Genomic DNA, 18,076 nt, shown 5'->3' on the forward strand with positions numbered 1-18,076 from the left:
AAAAAAAAAAAAAAAATAGAAATAAAAAATAAAGGAAAATTATTTTATAGCCAAAAGAAAGAAAAGCAATAGAAGGAATGTTTAAAGCAATCATCACAGTGTTTTAAAATGTTTATTAATGTTCTAGTGTGTACCACTGTGTATTAACAGTGGAGCTGTTAATAAACACAGTGGATACATATGGTTTTTTGTGGGAGGAAATCTGTTCTTAAAATTGAAGTTGCCTGTCAATTACCCTAGGAGGTGGTAGCTTGAATGGAATTAATCTGCAGCAAGGATCTTGCAGAATATAGCTCCCAAGTCTGATAAGAAAATTATTTCTATACCATCTGGGTTTTCACACTGCAAAAAGGTTTAGTGTATAGTTATAATATCAACTTCCAATATCAAATCCATCTTGGCTAGATCTACAGGTCTACAGGTCAATTGGAAAGATCATACCCATCCAAAGACACTTTTCTACATGACACTGAGCAATAAAATGGATTTTTCCCCCTCCAGACAGACATACACCAAGTCAAATGTATGCTACTATGCCACACACCAGAGGCAGAAAATACCAAGAACATGTTTTCCCATCCCAGCAAGTAAGAATGTAATAATGGTAGTTTCAGTGCCTTACAATTTGCCAGCTAAAATCCATTGCTTGAAAGTCAAACTAGATTATGCATTTCACATATATTTTTAAATAGAGCTGCTTTCCATAACTGGTGAAAGTTGCCTGTCATAGCATGTGATTTTTGCATTTAGTGTTATTTCTTTTATGAGTGCTCATTGGAAGGTAAATATGGACTTAAATTGCAAGTCTGACTTCTATGGCAAGTATCTTTGAGAAGATGCCATTATGGGAGGGAAAATATATTAATCATATAGGAAAAACACTTTACCCTTAATGAATGGGTGGGGATCATGTGCCCTTCTAGCAGGCCTGGACAACATAGCCAACAGTGAGAAATGCTGAGAGTTGCAGTCCACACTTGAATGGCCTCATGATTCCCATCTTTGGCTTAAATGTTGAGTTTTATCTGAGCAGATCACCTCATTCTTCCTAAGAGTACACGGAATCAGGAATTTTCATATATATATATATATATATATATATATATATATCTTCTTTATTTATTTCTTTGCTTATTTATTTATTTATTTATTGCAAAAACTTATATTTCATCTTTCAGATCCTTTTTGCAAGGCACCTTGCAAATAACATCCAAAGAGAGTTTTAAAAGCAAACACGATGAATGTGTATCTGAGTGACCCACAGCTCTATTACGACTGAGAAAAGGAGAGTCATAGGAAAAAATCAGCTTTCTTTTCCTTGCTTGATTCCCCCTCTCTCTTTTGTACATTTTGAATGTTAGGAGCGGAAGAGGTATAAACCTTGATTTCCTTGCTGTATTTCTATTCCTAGAACAAATGTAAGTAGCTGCTGAGTGATTTTAGGTCTGCAGCTTAAAAAACAACTGAGCTACCCTTATGCTCCTTCAGGTCAACAGATGGGATTATGAACTGAATTTCAAACAAACATTTCATGTTACCATAACTGTAGGGGAGGAAGCAGTGTGCCTCCCCTTTGAGTGTAGTTGAGATTACCTTTAATACAATTTGGCCTCAAATCTTTCAGGTGAAATGGTAGCAAGGGCACTTTAATTGAAGAAAGCAAATCAAAATGGTATAACCAGTGTTTTGCTCTACATTGTACCTCTAGGCTAAAAAGAGAAAGATTTGAACAGCCTTTTGAAATCACTACAACTTTTATTTGAAAAAAGGTATGTCAGTTGGCATTCTTGTGGTATAAACATGGTTTTCCTCAGTTCATCAAAAATATTCACATTGTAAGATATTTTCTATTTTTAAAAAAAATATAGCAGCTTTTCTTAGTTCACTCCACTTGAAGTTGTTGATTCTAAGCTCCATTAATTTTTTCACCTGTGATGCATATGCCTAATACATAGAAAGTAGGGATGGAAATCTTTTTCAAGTATTGAGAAACAGAGATGAGAAGAAGCCTGGACTGGTAAGAATCTTCACAGTTTGTGACTTATTCTGCACAAAATTCTCATATGGTTGTTTGGTGCATAAGTCAACATTTTCTGTGTGGAAAATAAGATTTCAACACAAAAACATTAATTCCTGCACAAGAAGACTGTTTTCTGCACAGAAAAAAAAGGAGTAATTAGGGATCCGTTCTGCACAAAATTCACACATGCTTGATTTACACAGAAAACAGCCTTTTCCATGCAAAACACAGCATTCACTGCACAGGAATTCATATTTCTGCATTGAAATTTTATTTTCCATACAGAAAATTGTTTTCTGTGCAAAACAACCACATGTGAATTTAGCACATAACAAATGCCCAGAAAACAGCACAGGAATTATTCTGTACAACAATTAATATTTCTCCATTGAAATATTATTTTCTATATTTTCCAAAATGTTAGTTTCCCATGCAAAAAATGCTGTTTTCTGCACAAAATGATCACTTGCAAATTTTGCACAGAATAAGTTCCAAATTGTGAATAGCCTTTGATTTTCATGTTTTTTGTAGTTTCTGGTAGTGGAGAAAAAATGCTGATGTACTCATTGCTACCATTGAGAAGACACTTATAAGCTTATTGTACTGCATTTGGAGAACTGGATCGGAACAGAATGAAATGGAACGGGGGAAACATGTGTTACCACATGGGAGAATGCCACCAATGCCACCGGGAGTCCCCAAGCCATTCCCCAGTCATTCCTGGCAGCTGATTTTGGAGAATGGTTCAAAATTGTCCTTCAAAATCGGCTGCTGGGGAATGGCTTAGGGACTCCTGACGGCGTTCTCCTGTGCAGTAACACATGTTTTCACCCTGTTCCATTCCGTTCTGTTCTTGTGCCTCCAAGTGCCATGCGATAAGCTATTAGTGAAGAATTACATCCCTATTTAGAAAAGAAACTAGGACAATACCAGCAGCAGAGCTTGGAAATGTTACTTTCAGATGGCAGTTCTTCATCGTTCGGCCTCTGAGGGAGAGAGAAGGCTGTCCCAGTACCATCAGGGGCTGGCCTGAAGACGGAGGCTCCTCCCTCCCTAACTGTCATCGTTCGGCCTCTGAGGGAGAGAGAAGGCTGGCCCAGTACCATCAGGGGCTAGCCTGAAGAAAGAGGCTCCTCCCTCCCTAACTGCCCACCCGCCCACTTTCCACCTGGGCAGGAACGGCCCAGAGAGACTCTTCCTTGCCACCGGAGCGGCGTTTCTCCAGGGGGAGAATCTGTAATCTGTACTGTATTGTATTTTCATTTTGTTTTGTAAACCGCCGTGATCATAGGAACGGCGGTATATAAATAAAATTTCAATCAATCAATCAATCAATCAAAAAAAAATATTTCAGTGAGCTTGACCAGTTCCTATGGAGCTTTGAAGGTTCTGAGACCTGCCATTCAAAAAAGTAATTCTTCCAAGTGCTGGCCTGCCTTAGCTTTAATTGGGTGTTTAAAAGGAGAGCTTGTCTACATATGCTCTTCTTACAGATGCTATGGACCCACAGACATTTGGAGCAAGACCAGAGGGCATAAAAACACAAAGAGAAGAGTAACTGGGTTTCTCAGTGCAATGACAAAGAATTTTTGCAACAAAATGGAGCACGCCAATCATATATTAGGCTTGCTTTTCAAGGACTTTACAATGGAGTATAAAAAGTCATATACTCCCCACCTATTCATACACACACACACACACAAAGGGGAGGGAGTTAGGAATGGTCATGACATTTTGTCCATAAAAGGGACCTGGAAAAGTAAAAACAGATTTCTTTCTTTAAAAAAAAGACAAGAGGAAAACAGTGTTATCTTGCTTTAGGTAGTAATAATACTGTATCACCTTTGGGTCTGTTGAACTGGTTATCTATTAACTCTGATGGGCAACTTCAAAGTCCCAATTTTCCTTTCATATAATTATTTATTTTAATCCAGACTTGAACTGGACAGCCCTTGGTATAAATATCACCTTTGGATATCACTGTCTTCCTAAAGTAGGACCCATGGCCACTCTACAGGTGATATTCTCTGGGGAACTTTTGACTTTACACCTAGCAAAAGGCTTCCATAGCCCTTTCCCATAGGAAGTGCAGGCAAAAAATATTGTTACTTCTTTAGGGGAACCATTGTAATATCAGAAATCATTCCACCAAACCCAAATTTCTAAGCTTGAATGTCTTGCTAGCCAGATAAAGGATCAAGTATGTAAATGTTTAACAGGGCTGAAAGCTAGGAGTTGGGAATTAATGTGGGTATAGAGAGATAAGCAATGACCAGCAGACCTATTGTGTGTGTGCCACCTTCAACTTACGGTTGGATTCCAGAAAGTTACTTAGGCAATGGAATATTCAAAGGTGGTTTGCTACAGCTTTCTTTCAAAATATAGCGTATAGCACCTGGCATTCCTTAATGGTCCCCATTCAAGTACCCTGTATAGCTTCTAAGATCTGATGGGTTCTGAAGCCTTTGGGATATTTAGGCAGAGCTCTTGTATATTCATACCCATTTTCTACCATGTTTATGTTCATCTTTATTACGTTCATAGACCAGCACATTTTCTACCAGTTTAATGATTATTTTGTTTATACCTTAATATTTATTTAAGATATAACATAGTTTGGTGCAGCTTTCAAATCTTCTCTAGTTCTGTGATTTTAAATAAGACCAAGTAATGGATTTGCATGTGCAATAATTTCAGATAGAAGGAACTGCTGAATAAAACAGGGTGAAACTTACTCTAGGCTTGCAGAGCACTATTCGAAGTATGTGTACACACTAGGCTTCCCCAATGCCAAGTGTTGGTACAAAAATGTGTTATAAACCTCCCTAACATTTAGTGCTAGATGAACACTCAAGATGTGAGTACATGTGCCAGTCATAGGGTAAGATTATGACACTTGGCCCAAATATTCTTTTGATTTAGTGCACAGCACTGGCTGTATTATCAGCATTCTACCTATATCACCAGAGGATGTGTAGCCTTCCTGATGCTTTTGGACTCCAGCTCCCATCATTATCATTCAGATAGTTCCTTTTTAGACTAGAGTTCCTAAAAGCCCTTAGCCAATTTGGCCTGAGACCAAGGTAGCTGGGAGATTTGGGGAGCTGTATTCCAACAAATAACCCTTTTTAAAAAGCTCTTGGCTCCTGTCAGACTAAACAATAGTGAGGGATGATGACTGTAATAGTACATTAACATCAGCAACAAGTTGTCCAGGCCTAGATCAAGATCATCATATTTAAATCATATGCTGGGGTTAGTCCTGTGGGTGTCAGGGTAGATGATGGCAAGGCAGATAAATTTCCCCTAGCTTTGGATTCATGGTTTTGGCAGTAGTATGTGAGCCTGCAGAGCGAATGAAATATGAGCTGATGTAATGCTGCTGTAATAAAAGCAAGAGAAAACATACACACACACACACACAGAGAGAGAGAGAGAGAGAGAGAGAGAGAGAGAGAGAGAGAACCTATGTGCCAGCTGCTTTCCTGCTGAGCCTGAACTATGCTGTGATTTCTGCTTCATAATTATCTCCCTGAGTGTGAGCAGCTTTTCAGATGCTGTCGTCTTTCTCCACCCACACCACTAGGAACATTTGTTTAATATCTATATTCTTTTAAGGGAACATACAGTTGTGTGCTTGATTACAAGTATTCAAGTGATTTAGAAAAGTGACCTTTCTATGCAGGGTGACAAGGTTGGGGGAGAGGAAAGATCCTTTGCAAGTGTTCCTTGCGCACCTCTAAAAGCAGATGCTGCAAGCAATAAAATTACTTAAGTCTTAGCAGACCTTTGGTTCAGACTTCTTTTGTGAAATATTTCTGGTTGTAGTTTGCAATACAGAGGCAAGCCATTCAGCGAGGGTCAAGCTAAGCTTTGAATCAGTCCTCAAGAAATAGAACAGAGTAAAGAGTTGTTCTCTGTTGTCCCAGAAAGCAGAACTGAATTTATTGGACTTCAGTAGTAGGAGGGTAGAGGTTTTGAGAGCCATTGTGGTGTAGTGCTTTGAGTGTTGGACTAAGACACAGAGACCAGGGTTTGAATCGTTGCCCAGCCATGGAAATGCACTGGGTGGCCTTGAGAAGTCATACTCTTTCAGTCTCATAGGAAAGCAAGAGAACCCCCCCGAACAAATTTTGCCAAGAAAACCCCCATGGGGGAGTCACCATAAGTCACTTTAGGGTCACCATAAGTCAGAAATGACTTGAAGGCAACAGATCACTTGAACTAGTAGATATTTTTTCACCTATAAAGCAGGGCAATAGTTATAGCACTGAGTACAGGTGCAATCCTTAGTACCTCCAGGTGGGGCTGGGGAAAATTGTCTAAACCCTGGAAGACCTCTGCCAGCCATATAGAGAATACAAAGCTGCATGGATCAATCAGGTGACATGGCATGAAGAAGCTTCTTATGTTCTTCCTAAGAGCAGCTTGACATGTGGGGGGAGAAATAACCAAGGTGATGAGGTTTCTCTCATTAGAGTTTTGAGAACTAACTGTTGTGGGATATTCTGGCTGTGGGTTTCCTTCATTGGGCAGAGAGTTGAAGTAGGCCCCTTCAACACTATGCCTTTATATTATGGCTGCTGCCGTAAATTGTTACCATAGCAAGGTAGCTTCAAGGATTGGATATATGCAGTCAGCCCTTCGTATCCACAGATTCTGCATCCACAGATTCTACTAACCATGGCTTGAAAATACACCCCCTTCCCACCAAAAAAAAGAAACAATCCAAAATGCAAACCTTGCTTTTACCATTTTATATAAAGGACATCATTTTACTATGGCATTGTGTATACTGTGACTTGAGCATTCATGGAGTCCAGGAACCAAACTCTAGTGGATACCAAGGGACCACTGTATGAAAAGACATCACCCCCCAAAATCACAGATTTCAAAAGAAATCAAAATGCTTCATCAGTAAAGATGGCTACAGTTAGTAATAACTGGAATATGAAACAATGGTTGTCAATTACCCAGTAGTGACTGGATATAATGAATAAAATGTGCCTGCTAATTATGTCCCACATTGCATGCCTTTCTTCCAGTAAGAAAATGTTACATCTCTGGTGTAGTGTGGTGTAGTGATTTGACCATTGAACTAGGACACTGAGAGACCAGGGTTCAAATCCCAGCTCAGCCTCAGCAACCCATTGGGTAGACCTTGGGCAAGTCACATGCTATCATTCTCAGAGGATGGCAATAGTAAACCCTTTCTGAAGAAACTTTCCATGAAAACTCATAGAATCATACAGTTGGAAGAGACCACAAGGGCCATTCAGTCCAACTCCCTGCCATGAAAGCACCCCTGACAGATGACCATCCAGCCTCTGCTTAAAGACCTCCAAGGAAGGAGACTCCACTACTCTCTGAGGGAGTGTGTTCCACTGTTGAACAGCCCTTACTGTCAGGAAGTTCCTCTTAATGTTGAGGTGGAATCTCTTTTCCTGGAGCTTGCATCCATGATAGGTTCACTGTCTTAGGGTTGCCATAAGTTGGAAATGATTTGAAGGCACATGACAACAACAAAATAAAACAATATAAAATGTTGTAAGGATCACCGGGTATATCCCTACTACCAACTTTTAGCACATTATAACCACTATAATGGTCATGGCTGCAATCCTAGGATTTGTAATTTGGGAAGAGATTTAGAGCATTATCATATTATTAAACAAACTAGGGAGGGCAAACAAAAAAGTTTGTCTTTTTTTTCTCCCTCTGCATGATGTCTTTCTCTTTCATTCCCTTCTAGTTGTAAAACCATGGGAGAGGGTTGTAAAAGTGTTGTAAAAGTGTCCCATTTGCCAAGCTGAAATAATCCACTTGACAAAAATGAAGCTTCTACAATGCTCTCCCACACTTTTACAACCTGTAGAGAAGAAGAGTCATGAAGAGGGAAATAAAAACATCTTTTTATTTGCTTCTTCTATCAGAAAGCTCTGATATTGTAGTTCCAAGGAGAGCACTAGGGAAGTCTAAGTACATTGTTCCCAAACTACATATCACAGAATTCTAAGGCATAGAGCCTGTTAAACTGCAGTCAAACTGCTACAATTGTACAGTGTGTATACACTCCGGAACTAATTTGTGGAAAGCACACTAAAGTCTTAGGAAACTACATTGTATAACATGTTCTTATGTTGTTTTATTGTTTATTTTGTATCTTATTTCTATTGTTAGCTGGCACCACTGGTTTAAGACTCAGAGGATTAAAACTGACATTATTATAATTAAAAACGGAATTATTATTATAAACAGCTGTTTCCAGCCATTGCTGGACAATGCCAAGCATCCGACAACTCCGGTCACTCTCACTCTCGTTCTCTCCCTCAATATTGGTTGATTCTTTATAATCCATACTCTACAAATCATTATTTGGCCAGCCTTAAATGACATTTCACGAACACTTACAGGGTGGTCTGCATCCAGTTCAGAGCCATACATGAGAACTCTCTGGGAGCATTTGTCTAATTCAGCAATCTTCCTGGGAAACCAAGGAACACAGTCAAGGTCTGGAGGAAACACAGAGTGAATTGAGGAATCAGATTCTCAAAATTTCTTCATAAAGCTTTTCTAATTTCCAAACGAAATGAAAGAAGAGGAGAGAAAACAATCTTGCCTTCCTCATCAGTCCAGATGTTTTCTGGAGGATTCAGAGTAACGATATTTGTTTCATACTTTAACAACTGAATAAGCTCATTGAATTGTTTCTTGCTGCAGTCACAGTCCACAAAAATTTCCACTTCTGAACTCCTTCTCCTGGATTTTCTTGATTCAATATGAACCATACTCACATGCTTTTCCTATGGACAAAAGAAAGATTGGTTCACTAAAATACTAAATTCACTTAGGACAGCAGCAGTTTAGTAGCTGTGTCAAAACGTAATGTTATTTAATAAGCATATAAAGCGATTTTTGCTCATTGGAATTCTGATCTGCATTAAATTAACTATTTGAAATCTTAGTCCAATAAACCTACTGGAAATTCATAAATATTAATTGGTCCATTTCATTAGGAGGTGAACTATAAATATAAAAACTAAAAGTGATTTGCTACCACAATTTTATATAAAATGGTTGTTCATTGTAATATTCCCATCCACCCACATGGACATACATAATTCATAGGCAGCATAATTTAATGGGTCAGAAATGAAATGTCAGTGGCACAGTTCTATAGACAAATTGATGTGGAATGGTAGCACAAAAATTGTGGGGAGGATAAATGTAGCCCATGGGCCACATGCTGACCACTCCAGCCTTAAAGTGTCTGATCTCAGTCTAAAGTTTTAATTACCAAGATCTGCACAAACTCAAATTGAACCCAGAACCAAATTGGTAACCAATGAAGGAGAGATCCAGCATCTGGGCCCCAATTCAAAACACTCTAGCAGTGGCAATTTGAACAAATTTCTGACAATCTGGAAACTGTATGTTGGCATCTATATGCAGCTGAGCATATTAAAGATGGCTAATCAGGATGTACCTTATGCATAGATCACTGAAGCCCATTCTGTTTTATCCATAATAATAATAATAATAATAATAATAATGCTGAGGCATGAGCTGAAATTAGTAAAAGGGACCCAAGCATTGCACTATGTCCGCAGGTACCATCACCAAATAATAAGAGCATTTCAGACTCAGGCCCTTTCAGAACAAATTGAATTCTTGAAACTCACCTCACCTCAAGCATCAGTGCCTTGTCAGCATCCAAATTCAGATTATGTATGTATGCATATGTCCCTACAAGGCTCGTGTCGACTTATGGTGACCCCATGAATTTCAAAGGGCTTTCTTAGTCAAGGAATACTCAGAGGTGGTTTTGCCAGTTCTGTCCTCTGAAATATAGCCTACAGCATCTGGCATTCATTGGTGGTTTCCCATCCAAGTACTAACAAGGACTCCAGATCAGGCAGACTATTTATTTTTGTCTGTATATCATGAATTTCCTCCCAATCAATTAGCTATTATACCAAAAAAAAAAATAAAGGTGATGTTGCTTACCTGGAAAAGTCTGAGAGCTTTCACTAAGCCACCAACTTCATTTTTCAAAGAAAATACCACAGCAGTCTTGCCACCTTCTGATGTTGATTCATACTTATCTGCACCTTTATTACCTTTTTTGTCATCATTTTTACCAGAATTGGTTCTATTTAGCTGAAAGAAAATAGATACAGAATACAAGGATTTTGACGTACTACACACACATGCAGACACACACCATTAAATTTTCTTTTCAAGCAGACTATTCTTACTTGATTTCAGTAAGCAGGTATCTCCTTCGAGAGTGAACCATTCCCCCACCCACTTTCTTTTTAGAAGCCACCTTCAGAAGAAAAATTGCAGGTTACAAACAGACTTGAATGGTTATTTTTAAGAAAACCAACAAAGGAACCTTACAGAATGTATCATCTGACTTACAACTTAAGTTATTCCTGGGCCACACATTTTGGTTCTTCCTGTTATTATTATGTGCCTTTAAAACAATTTGGTTCTACTGGTAATTAAAAATCAAACCACCCAGGTTTTCCCAGAACCATTATGGTTTCTGAGTTCTGAATTATAAATTCCAGTGTGAGTCACACAGAGAATGTCATACACTACAATTTTATGCCTTTATATATTAGCTAATATATGGGCCAGTGAATCATCCAGGAGCCACAAGGACCTAAGTACAATTTCCTAAATGGAAGAATAAGAAATTGCTCTTAATTCCTTGTTTTTTCACTGAATCATTAATGCTTCTACTGAACTTTTTGCAGGCTGGGGGGAGGTTGGAGAACAAGTGATAGTCCTGCTTAAGAGTGAACAAATCTGTCAGTTTTGCTTTCTCCAGTATTAATATCACGTCACATTTATAATGCAGTTTGTTGGAGTTTGGTAAGCGCTTATCAAAATTAACTGGATTTTCAACCATCTGTGCTGTGTGTGTATGTCCCTTCAAGCTGAATTTCATAAATTTCATAGGGCTTTATTAGGAAATATTCAAAGGTACAGTTATTTCCAGGAAGAAGAGGATCACTTTTACCTTTAATGTGGCGTTAAGGATGAAAAGCCTATTATTTTAGAAGAGGCAGTAACCAACCTTATTTCAGCATCACAAACCTGGTTGAACACAAGGCCTCACTTTTAACAGCTTAGGACTCAATGCCCTCTGTCAGAAAGGGCAAATCTTTCTTTTTGTCCCACATTCAAGCCTTTTTAAAATCATGTTTCTTCCTTGGAGGTGTTTAAGCAGAGGCTGGATGGCCATCTGTCGGGGATGCTTTGATTTAGATTTCTTGCATGGCAGAGGGTTGGACTGGATGGCCCTTGCGGTCTCTTCCAGCTCTATGATTCTATGTTATTTCTGTCCCATTTATGAAGGATATTGGACATTTTGATAATTTTTAGTTTAAAAGTGAGCTAGAAAGGGATCCCTGATTCTCCTGTGCATCATCCTATTACACTTTGTTAGCTAATAATGTCAAAAGGGAAATGCCAAACTTGTTTAACAAAAACATTGTGCTTTTATTGGTGAGCTCTTTGCAAGAAAGAAAAATCTTGTTCCATAGATCTTGAAAAATTTTGAAAAAAAGAATAACCTGAGTTGACAGTGGTGGCAACCTGGTGCCCTGTATTAATTCATACAATTGTGTAACTGCTGGAAATCATAGACCAATGAATCTGGACAGCACTAGTTTGGGAAGAACAATATTAGAGATACGACAGGGTTGCCCTTCATAGTGGACACTGCAAACTAACCCTGAACAAGCATGGTTGTAATTTGTCTTCATCTCTACAACAGGCTTGGAAAAGTTCCTTTCTGGACTACAGTTCCTAGAATCCCCTGGCAATTTGATCACTGTCATTCTGCTTGCAGGATTCTGGGAGCTGAGGCCAGAAAAGTAACAGATCTATCTCTGTTCAGAAGCTTAAGAACCTTGTGAATTTTGTGTTATCTTCTTGAAGAAGCAAAAGGAAAATGAAAGGTGAAAAGGGTTACATACTGAGCTATTCAACAGACATTCTTTGCAGAGGTAACTGGAGAATGTCCTTTTGTCAGATAGCTGCCTATACCATTAACCTGTGTGCAGATTTCTGACCATTACTTTCAGAACACAGTCTTGTGATCCCTGCTGAGTTGGCATATCTTTCTATAGAAATGATACTGGGGAAGTGTTGGAACAATTTCTCTTTAATGGGAAATTCTCCACAGACACATAACAGTTTGGAAAAATCAATACATCACTTGTGTCACAATAATGCAAAACTGTTGAAAAAGCCATCAACACGGTTAACAAATGCCCATTCACTGGGACCTGCATTGATTAAAACACAATTAAGTCTAAATGTTTAATGAAGTAATTGTTAAATCATATGGATGAATTGCTAAATTCACTTTCTGTTTTACCAGTCAATAAGAGGAGGTAACTAGAATATACCCTGATATATAGTGAAGGCAAACAATGGAATACTTTGAGAAGTTGTTTAACCTTTAGTTCAGAAAATAAAATTGAGATTGAAATGATGAAATTCACAGCTACAAAAGCATCTAAAGTCTGTCTGAAATGAAGATCTTTATGACATGCCTAAATGGCCAAAATATTAAGCAGTGGCAAATGATTATTGGATGAGAAATCCATGAAGATAGGAAAATTATTCTAGAGACAGTTGCCCGTAGAATTTAGCTTTAGCTTTGATGTGAATGAATAAGTGTTAATTGTAATTATTTATATTCATTAAATCCCTAACTTCTACGCATTATGCAAGAAATTAAAAAACACTACCCTCCCTACAAACCTCAAGAAGAACTCAGAGGAATGGGCACTGTGTCCACCATGACTTAAGCCATCAGACTCAAGCCATACAGAGTCTTTAAAGGTTTAAGCAACCAGCTTTAACTTAGCCTGAAAACAAGCTTATAACCAGCATGGCTCTTACAAGACTGAGGCAAGCTTGGAACGTATTGATGTACTCCATTAGTCTAGCTATGGCATTCTACACCAGTGTGTCTTAGGCTCTCTCATGTAGGAACTGGCAAAAAAATCCAATATGCCAGGGACCGGCACTAAATTGGTGCCCATTTGCTACAACTGGTTCTTTCTTTCCTGAAAATTCACAAGGGACCCACAACCAATGGAGTAGCCTAGGGACCACCACTGTGAGTAGCACTATTCTAGTTCAACTGAAATATCCATGACATTTTCAAGGGTAATCCTATGCAACATGCAACCTATGGGCCATGATTATCTCCTCTATTCCTCATTCCTTTTATTCTTTGCAGTCTCATTCATTCTCACCCCTACACCTTCTGCTCTTAGTGCTCCTTATATCTGAAAGAAGATGCTGCTTGCCTATATAAATTTCAAAGCTTAGCTACTCTTCCATTGTGAAGAGAAAATATGCCTGAATTAGCACTCTTCAGTGCAAGTTGATAGGGGTACTCAACATCATTTAACTTGATGGCACTCAGTAGGCTATTTCTATTAAAGTCAATGAATTCCCATAATTGTATGAGACAACTACTATGTGAAGTAGATTTTAAAAACCCTTAATATACTGAAAGCCACTCTTCACAATTGCTAATTGTGAGAAAATTACAAGGATAATCAAAGAATAAAAGCAAACAAGATAAAACACTTAATCAAAGAGTTCTTAGGGCCACATCAACCATGACAAATTTTCTTTATCTAAATAAATTGCACATATACAATGTCTGAAGGCTGTGATACAGTCAAGCTAGGATCATTGACTGAAGCTGAATGATAGGAAACTCAAGTTGCATAAAAGGAACTGCTTCTTCATACCACCCATAAACTGTGGTATTCACTGCCCCAAGATGCTTTGATGGCTGCCCATTTGGATGGCTTTAAAGGGCAATTAGACCCATTAGTGGAGGTTAGAGCTATCAGTGGCTTCTATCCAAGATGGCTATGTATCACCTTCAGCAACAGAAGCAGAGTGGCTTTACATATCAATAACTGAGGAGTGCAAGATGGAGCATGCCATTGCAATCATGTTCTGCTGACAGTCTTCTCATAGCCAACTATGTGAACAGAATCCAGTGGGGCTCTTTTTATATTTTTATATATAATTATAAAAAGCAGAATGCAGCTAGAGAAGACACATATTGTCCTGTTTCGCAGACCATCACTGCATGCTATCTTTAAATAATCCATGTAACCCTATAACTGTTCCTTCAATTATTTCACAAAAGAAACTGTCAGGTGCTAGAAAACAAACTTTCTTAAAACATATTGTCCTATGTTTCTGTATTGTCTCAAATGGTTAAAATCAAATGCTCTGTAGAGAACCAGCTAAAGTCAGATAGCGTTTATTGTATCATGGAAGAGAAAACTGTTGGAAACAACATACTGTAGAAATATTTGGGAATGAGTCTTAAGCTGACTTCTGAGAATCTGATGGGATTTTTTTTTTTATGAGAGAATAACAAAATCTTGTAGTTATATTTTTGGTTATCTAATGTCATCACAAATTATTGATGTTATAATGACCAATAGCAATGGTTGTAATGCAGCCAGATATTGGTCATCTTATCACAAACAGCTGGGATGGGAAATAGTCCAAAGAGTAGAAAATACCTGCTAAAGTCTTGGCTGTGCCACTGGACTAGTCCTACCTCCTGTCTCTCCTTTTCCAAGATATGTTTGTGTGAAGGATTCTTCAGGGAGAGGTGAAACCCAATGAAGCTGTCTTCTCAACAGAGCTGATAACTGTCCTGCTGAACTCCCATTCCATTTCATGTTTGTTGGTTTGTTACATTATACTCCTCCTAACATCTAAACTGACAGGTCAAATTCCATCAATTCATGCTAAGGACATCTGTTTAAATTATCCAATTTTATCACCATCAAACAAATAAACAAAAGAACAAAGTAATACATTATTCATCTTCTGTTGTAAACCCATCTGATCAGTCATTGAGGTGTTTTCTACATGCAGCCTCTACAGCATAGTAGACACAAACTTGGAGCCGAATTAGATAATTTGTCACATTTGTGTTCATATCTTCCAAGCCATGAAGAAGAAGAAGAAGTAATAGTAGTAGTAGTAGTAGTAGTAGTAGTGAAAGGAGACTCCAGTTTGAATTGCTCATTACTTCCCCCCCCCCTCCACTCTCTTCTTGATGGCTGTCTCCCACCTTCCAGTTGCTATCTGCTCCAGATGATAGACTGTTGCTTGTGCATGTACCAGTGATAGAGGACAATTTAGTTAGGGGAGGGGGAACACTACTGGCAGGGGATGGCTTCCACATTAGTGGAGCAGTATGTTCACTCCATGCTTTAGTGTGAACTTTAAAGCTGCCATCCAAAGTGCCAAACCCTATCTTCTAAATAGGTTCAGCATTTTGCACCATTTCATTAGGATTCAAACTAAACCCCAGAGTGAACTCATTGCCTATTGACATTGGAACCACCGGATATAAGTAGAAAGAGCATGGAGGAACATGTTCACCCCTCCTGGGCTCTGATACTGATACTGGCAGCTTGCTATTTGTTCTCCGGCCATAAAATAATGAGATCAGATACAATATTTGGGGTTTAAACAAGGATTATTTTTATTAACCTAGAACCTATTTAAATGTTTGAGGCTGGAGCTAAGCAAGATCTCAACCTATAACACTTCCCCAACCACACTTGGACAAAAGGGCAATCCCAAGGGCAATCCCAAGAGATCGGTTGCTATCTTAGATTGTCATTTTGGAAGGCGAACTGGGAGGGCTCTCCCCAAGCCCTGTGACTTTGTAAAAGAGAGTGAGACCCCCAGATCAGCCCTAGTCTCCTCTCAGGTGGGCCAACACGCAGTGACAGTTGCCACATAGCTCAGAGACCCATTTTGTGAAACACAAGGAAAGATACATAGATGTTAACATAGCCATTTTCTAGTTTAATCCTTTCTCTTTCATAATCAAAGCAGCAAATGCCTCACAGAAATACAGTGCTAATTCTTGAGCAAACCTCAAAGAAGTTACTTTTTCAGACTACTGTTCTTATAGTCCCCCAACCAGCATGTGATCCTCAAAGACCTGGCTCAGAACCAGTACTTTTCCAGGCTCTGTACTTGAGGAGCAGGGAAGACTCTTGAGACACTGTTGCTGATTGTGTGCAAAAGTTGCCATTGCTCTCCTGCTGAGTACTAGAAATAACTTTGGAGTCCTAGAAGTAATCAACAGAGAGCCTGGCACTGCTGTCAGCTGGTTCATGAATGAACAGCAACCTGATTCAGCATGTGAGTCATCCTCAGAAGCACTGAATAAACTTGCATATATAATAAACAGTTGTTGACAGTTTCACTGAGGAAAAAGATAACAGTTTGGAGATGGATAGCGCCCCCTCTTTTCCCTTAAAACAGCAGAGCTTCTCCTTATTTGTGTTACAAGTTAATCCAGTGCTGCATAAACATATCAGACTTTCACATATGAAAATGTTGAGCTAAAACTCTTTTTCAGAAAGCAGAGGAGCACAAACTTTTCCCACATTGACAAGTCTCCACAACCTGTCCTGCAATCTCTGGCCATCCAGGAATGTGAAGTGCTGACAGCTTTCCTTTTAAAAGAAATGGATATGCATTCATTTGCAGAATTAAGGTTGTTCCCAAAGCTTCTCTTCTCTACCACATTTCAAGCATTTAAAAATGGAATCTAATTATATATATTTATTGTACTTTTAAAATGTTCACTAATCAAAGTTCTCTGGGCCATGTTCAATCTGTCTAATATATAAAATATAATTAATTAAGTGTCCCAGTTCAATATTCAATGGCAAGAAAGCTGGGGGGAACCAAGATAATATGGGCAAATGAGAGGAAAACTTTTCCATACATATATAATTACATTAAAACTATGGATTTGTTTAAGATTTTAATACTTCTTTGTAATTTCAGCTGTCATGGATAGTGAATGCTTTCTGAATAGTTATTTCAGCCAAGATTGATGGTGTCCATCCATGGCAAAGGAATGAATAAAATTAAAATAAGCTTTAAAATGTTAGAGAGAGAGAAAGAGAGCTGTGTTGAACATATTGCTGTCATTAGTATCAGTCATACTATAATTGCCAGGAATACTCCAGATGCACACCACTTTTCAAAAGTTTAATTTTGGACATTAGAGTACTGAGAATATAGCCAACCCCAAGCCTCCCTGCTTAAAATGTGAGATGACACTTCTAATTATTGTGAATATAAAATCTCTCTTACTGGAGAGAAAAAAAGAAAATCCATCTCAAAAATGGTTTGGATGGTGCATCTGAAGTCTTATGAAACAACTGTGGGCCTCAGCATTATATGTGAGTGTCCATTTGGGAAAATATATTTAGCCAGGTGGCGGAAGGATGTAGTGAACATAACATAATGCATGTCAAACTAAAAAACTCCAGTGCGCTTTCACCAACAAATTATTGACACAGTAATACACACACACACACACATACTAGGACTAACATGCCAACAAAGCACAATCTCAGTGTAGTATCTTAATCAGATGGCAGGAAGAACCAGCTTTCTTAACCTGCATGTTATTTTATTTCCTTCCAATAACAGTGTGCCATATGTAGAAGTCCTGCTGAACACCTTCATTCTCTTTGTCAGCTGCATTTACTGGCATGTTTGTATTTTACTTGACAGTTTTGTGTTCTTTACACATATTTTTCATGTTTTTTTTTAAAGCAAGCATGAGGGAAGGCTAGTTTCATGAAACGTTTGACCATCTGCTAAATATACAGTTAAGGAAGAGATATTACTTTCATCAAATGCTTTTTAAAAATAAACCCATCTCCAGATAGGTCCACATACTACAAAAATCAACTTTTGATTTTATATGATATCCACCAGTTTATCGTGCTGTCTCTACAGTGTATCTCAGTAAGGATGGTTCATTCCCCTCCATTTATATTTAAGTTTGCATAATGTTTGTGCCTTAAAATAAAATGCTGCAACCAAAACTTGTCAACCCTGCTTAAAAGAAATTCATATCCATTCCTTTCAAGGGTATCATTAAGTTAATCTGTTACAGCAAAAAAAACAATGAAGTGTGGTGTCACCTTAATGGAGTAA

At 38.3% G+C, this 18,076-nt stretch overlaps 1 protein-coding gene across 2 annotated transcripts in view; it reads right to left on the reverse strand.

Moving 5' to 3' along the window:
* Positions 1-18,076, reverse strand: part of TPH2 (tryptophan hydroxylase 2) — a 107,323-nt gene that overhangs the window by 88,529 nt on the left and 718 nt on the right. For both annotated transcript variants that reach the window (XM_042469120.1, XM_042469119.1), the window contains exons 2-4: positions 10,028-10,180; positions 8,640-8,823; positions 8,432-8,532 (exon numbers count right to left, since the gene is read on the reverse strand). In XM_042469120.1, the coding sequence (XP_042325054.1) occupies positions 8,432-8,532; positions 8,640-8,823; positions 10,028-10,180 (438 nt within the window). The remainder of the gene's footprint in view (positions 1-8,431; positions 8,533-8,639; positions 8,824-10,027; positions 10,181-18,076) is intronic.

This window comes from Sceloporus undulatus, chromosome 5 (genome assembly GCF_019175285.1).
Source record: "Sceloporus undulatus isolate JIND9_A2432 ecotype Alabama chromosome 5, SceUnd_v1.1, whole genome shotgun sequence".
NCBI lineage: Eukaryota > Metazoa > Chordata > Lepidosauria > Squamata > Phrynosomatidae > Sceloporus > Sceloporus undulatus.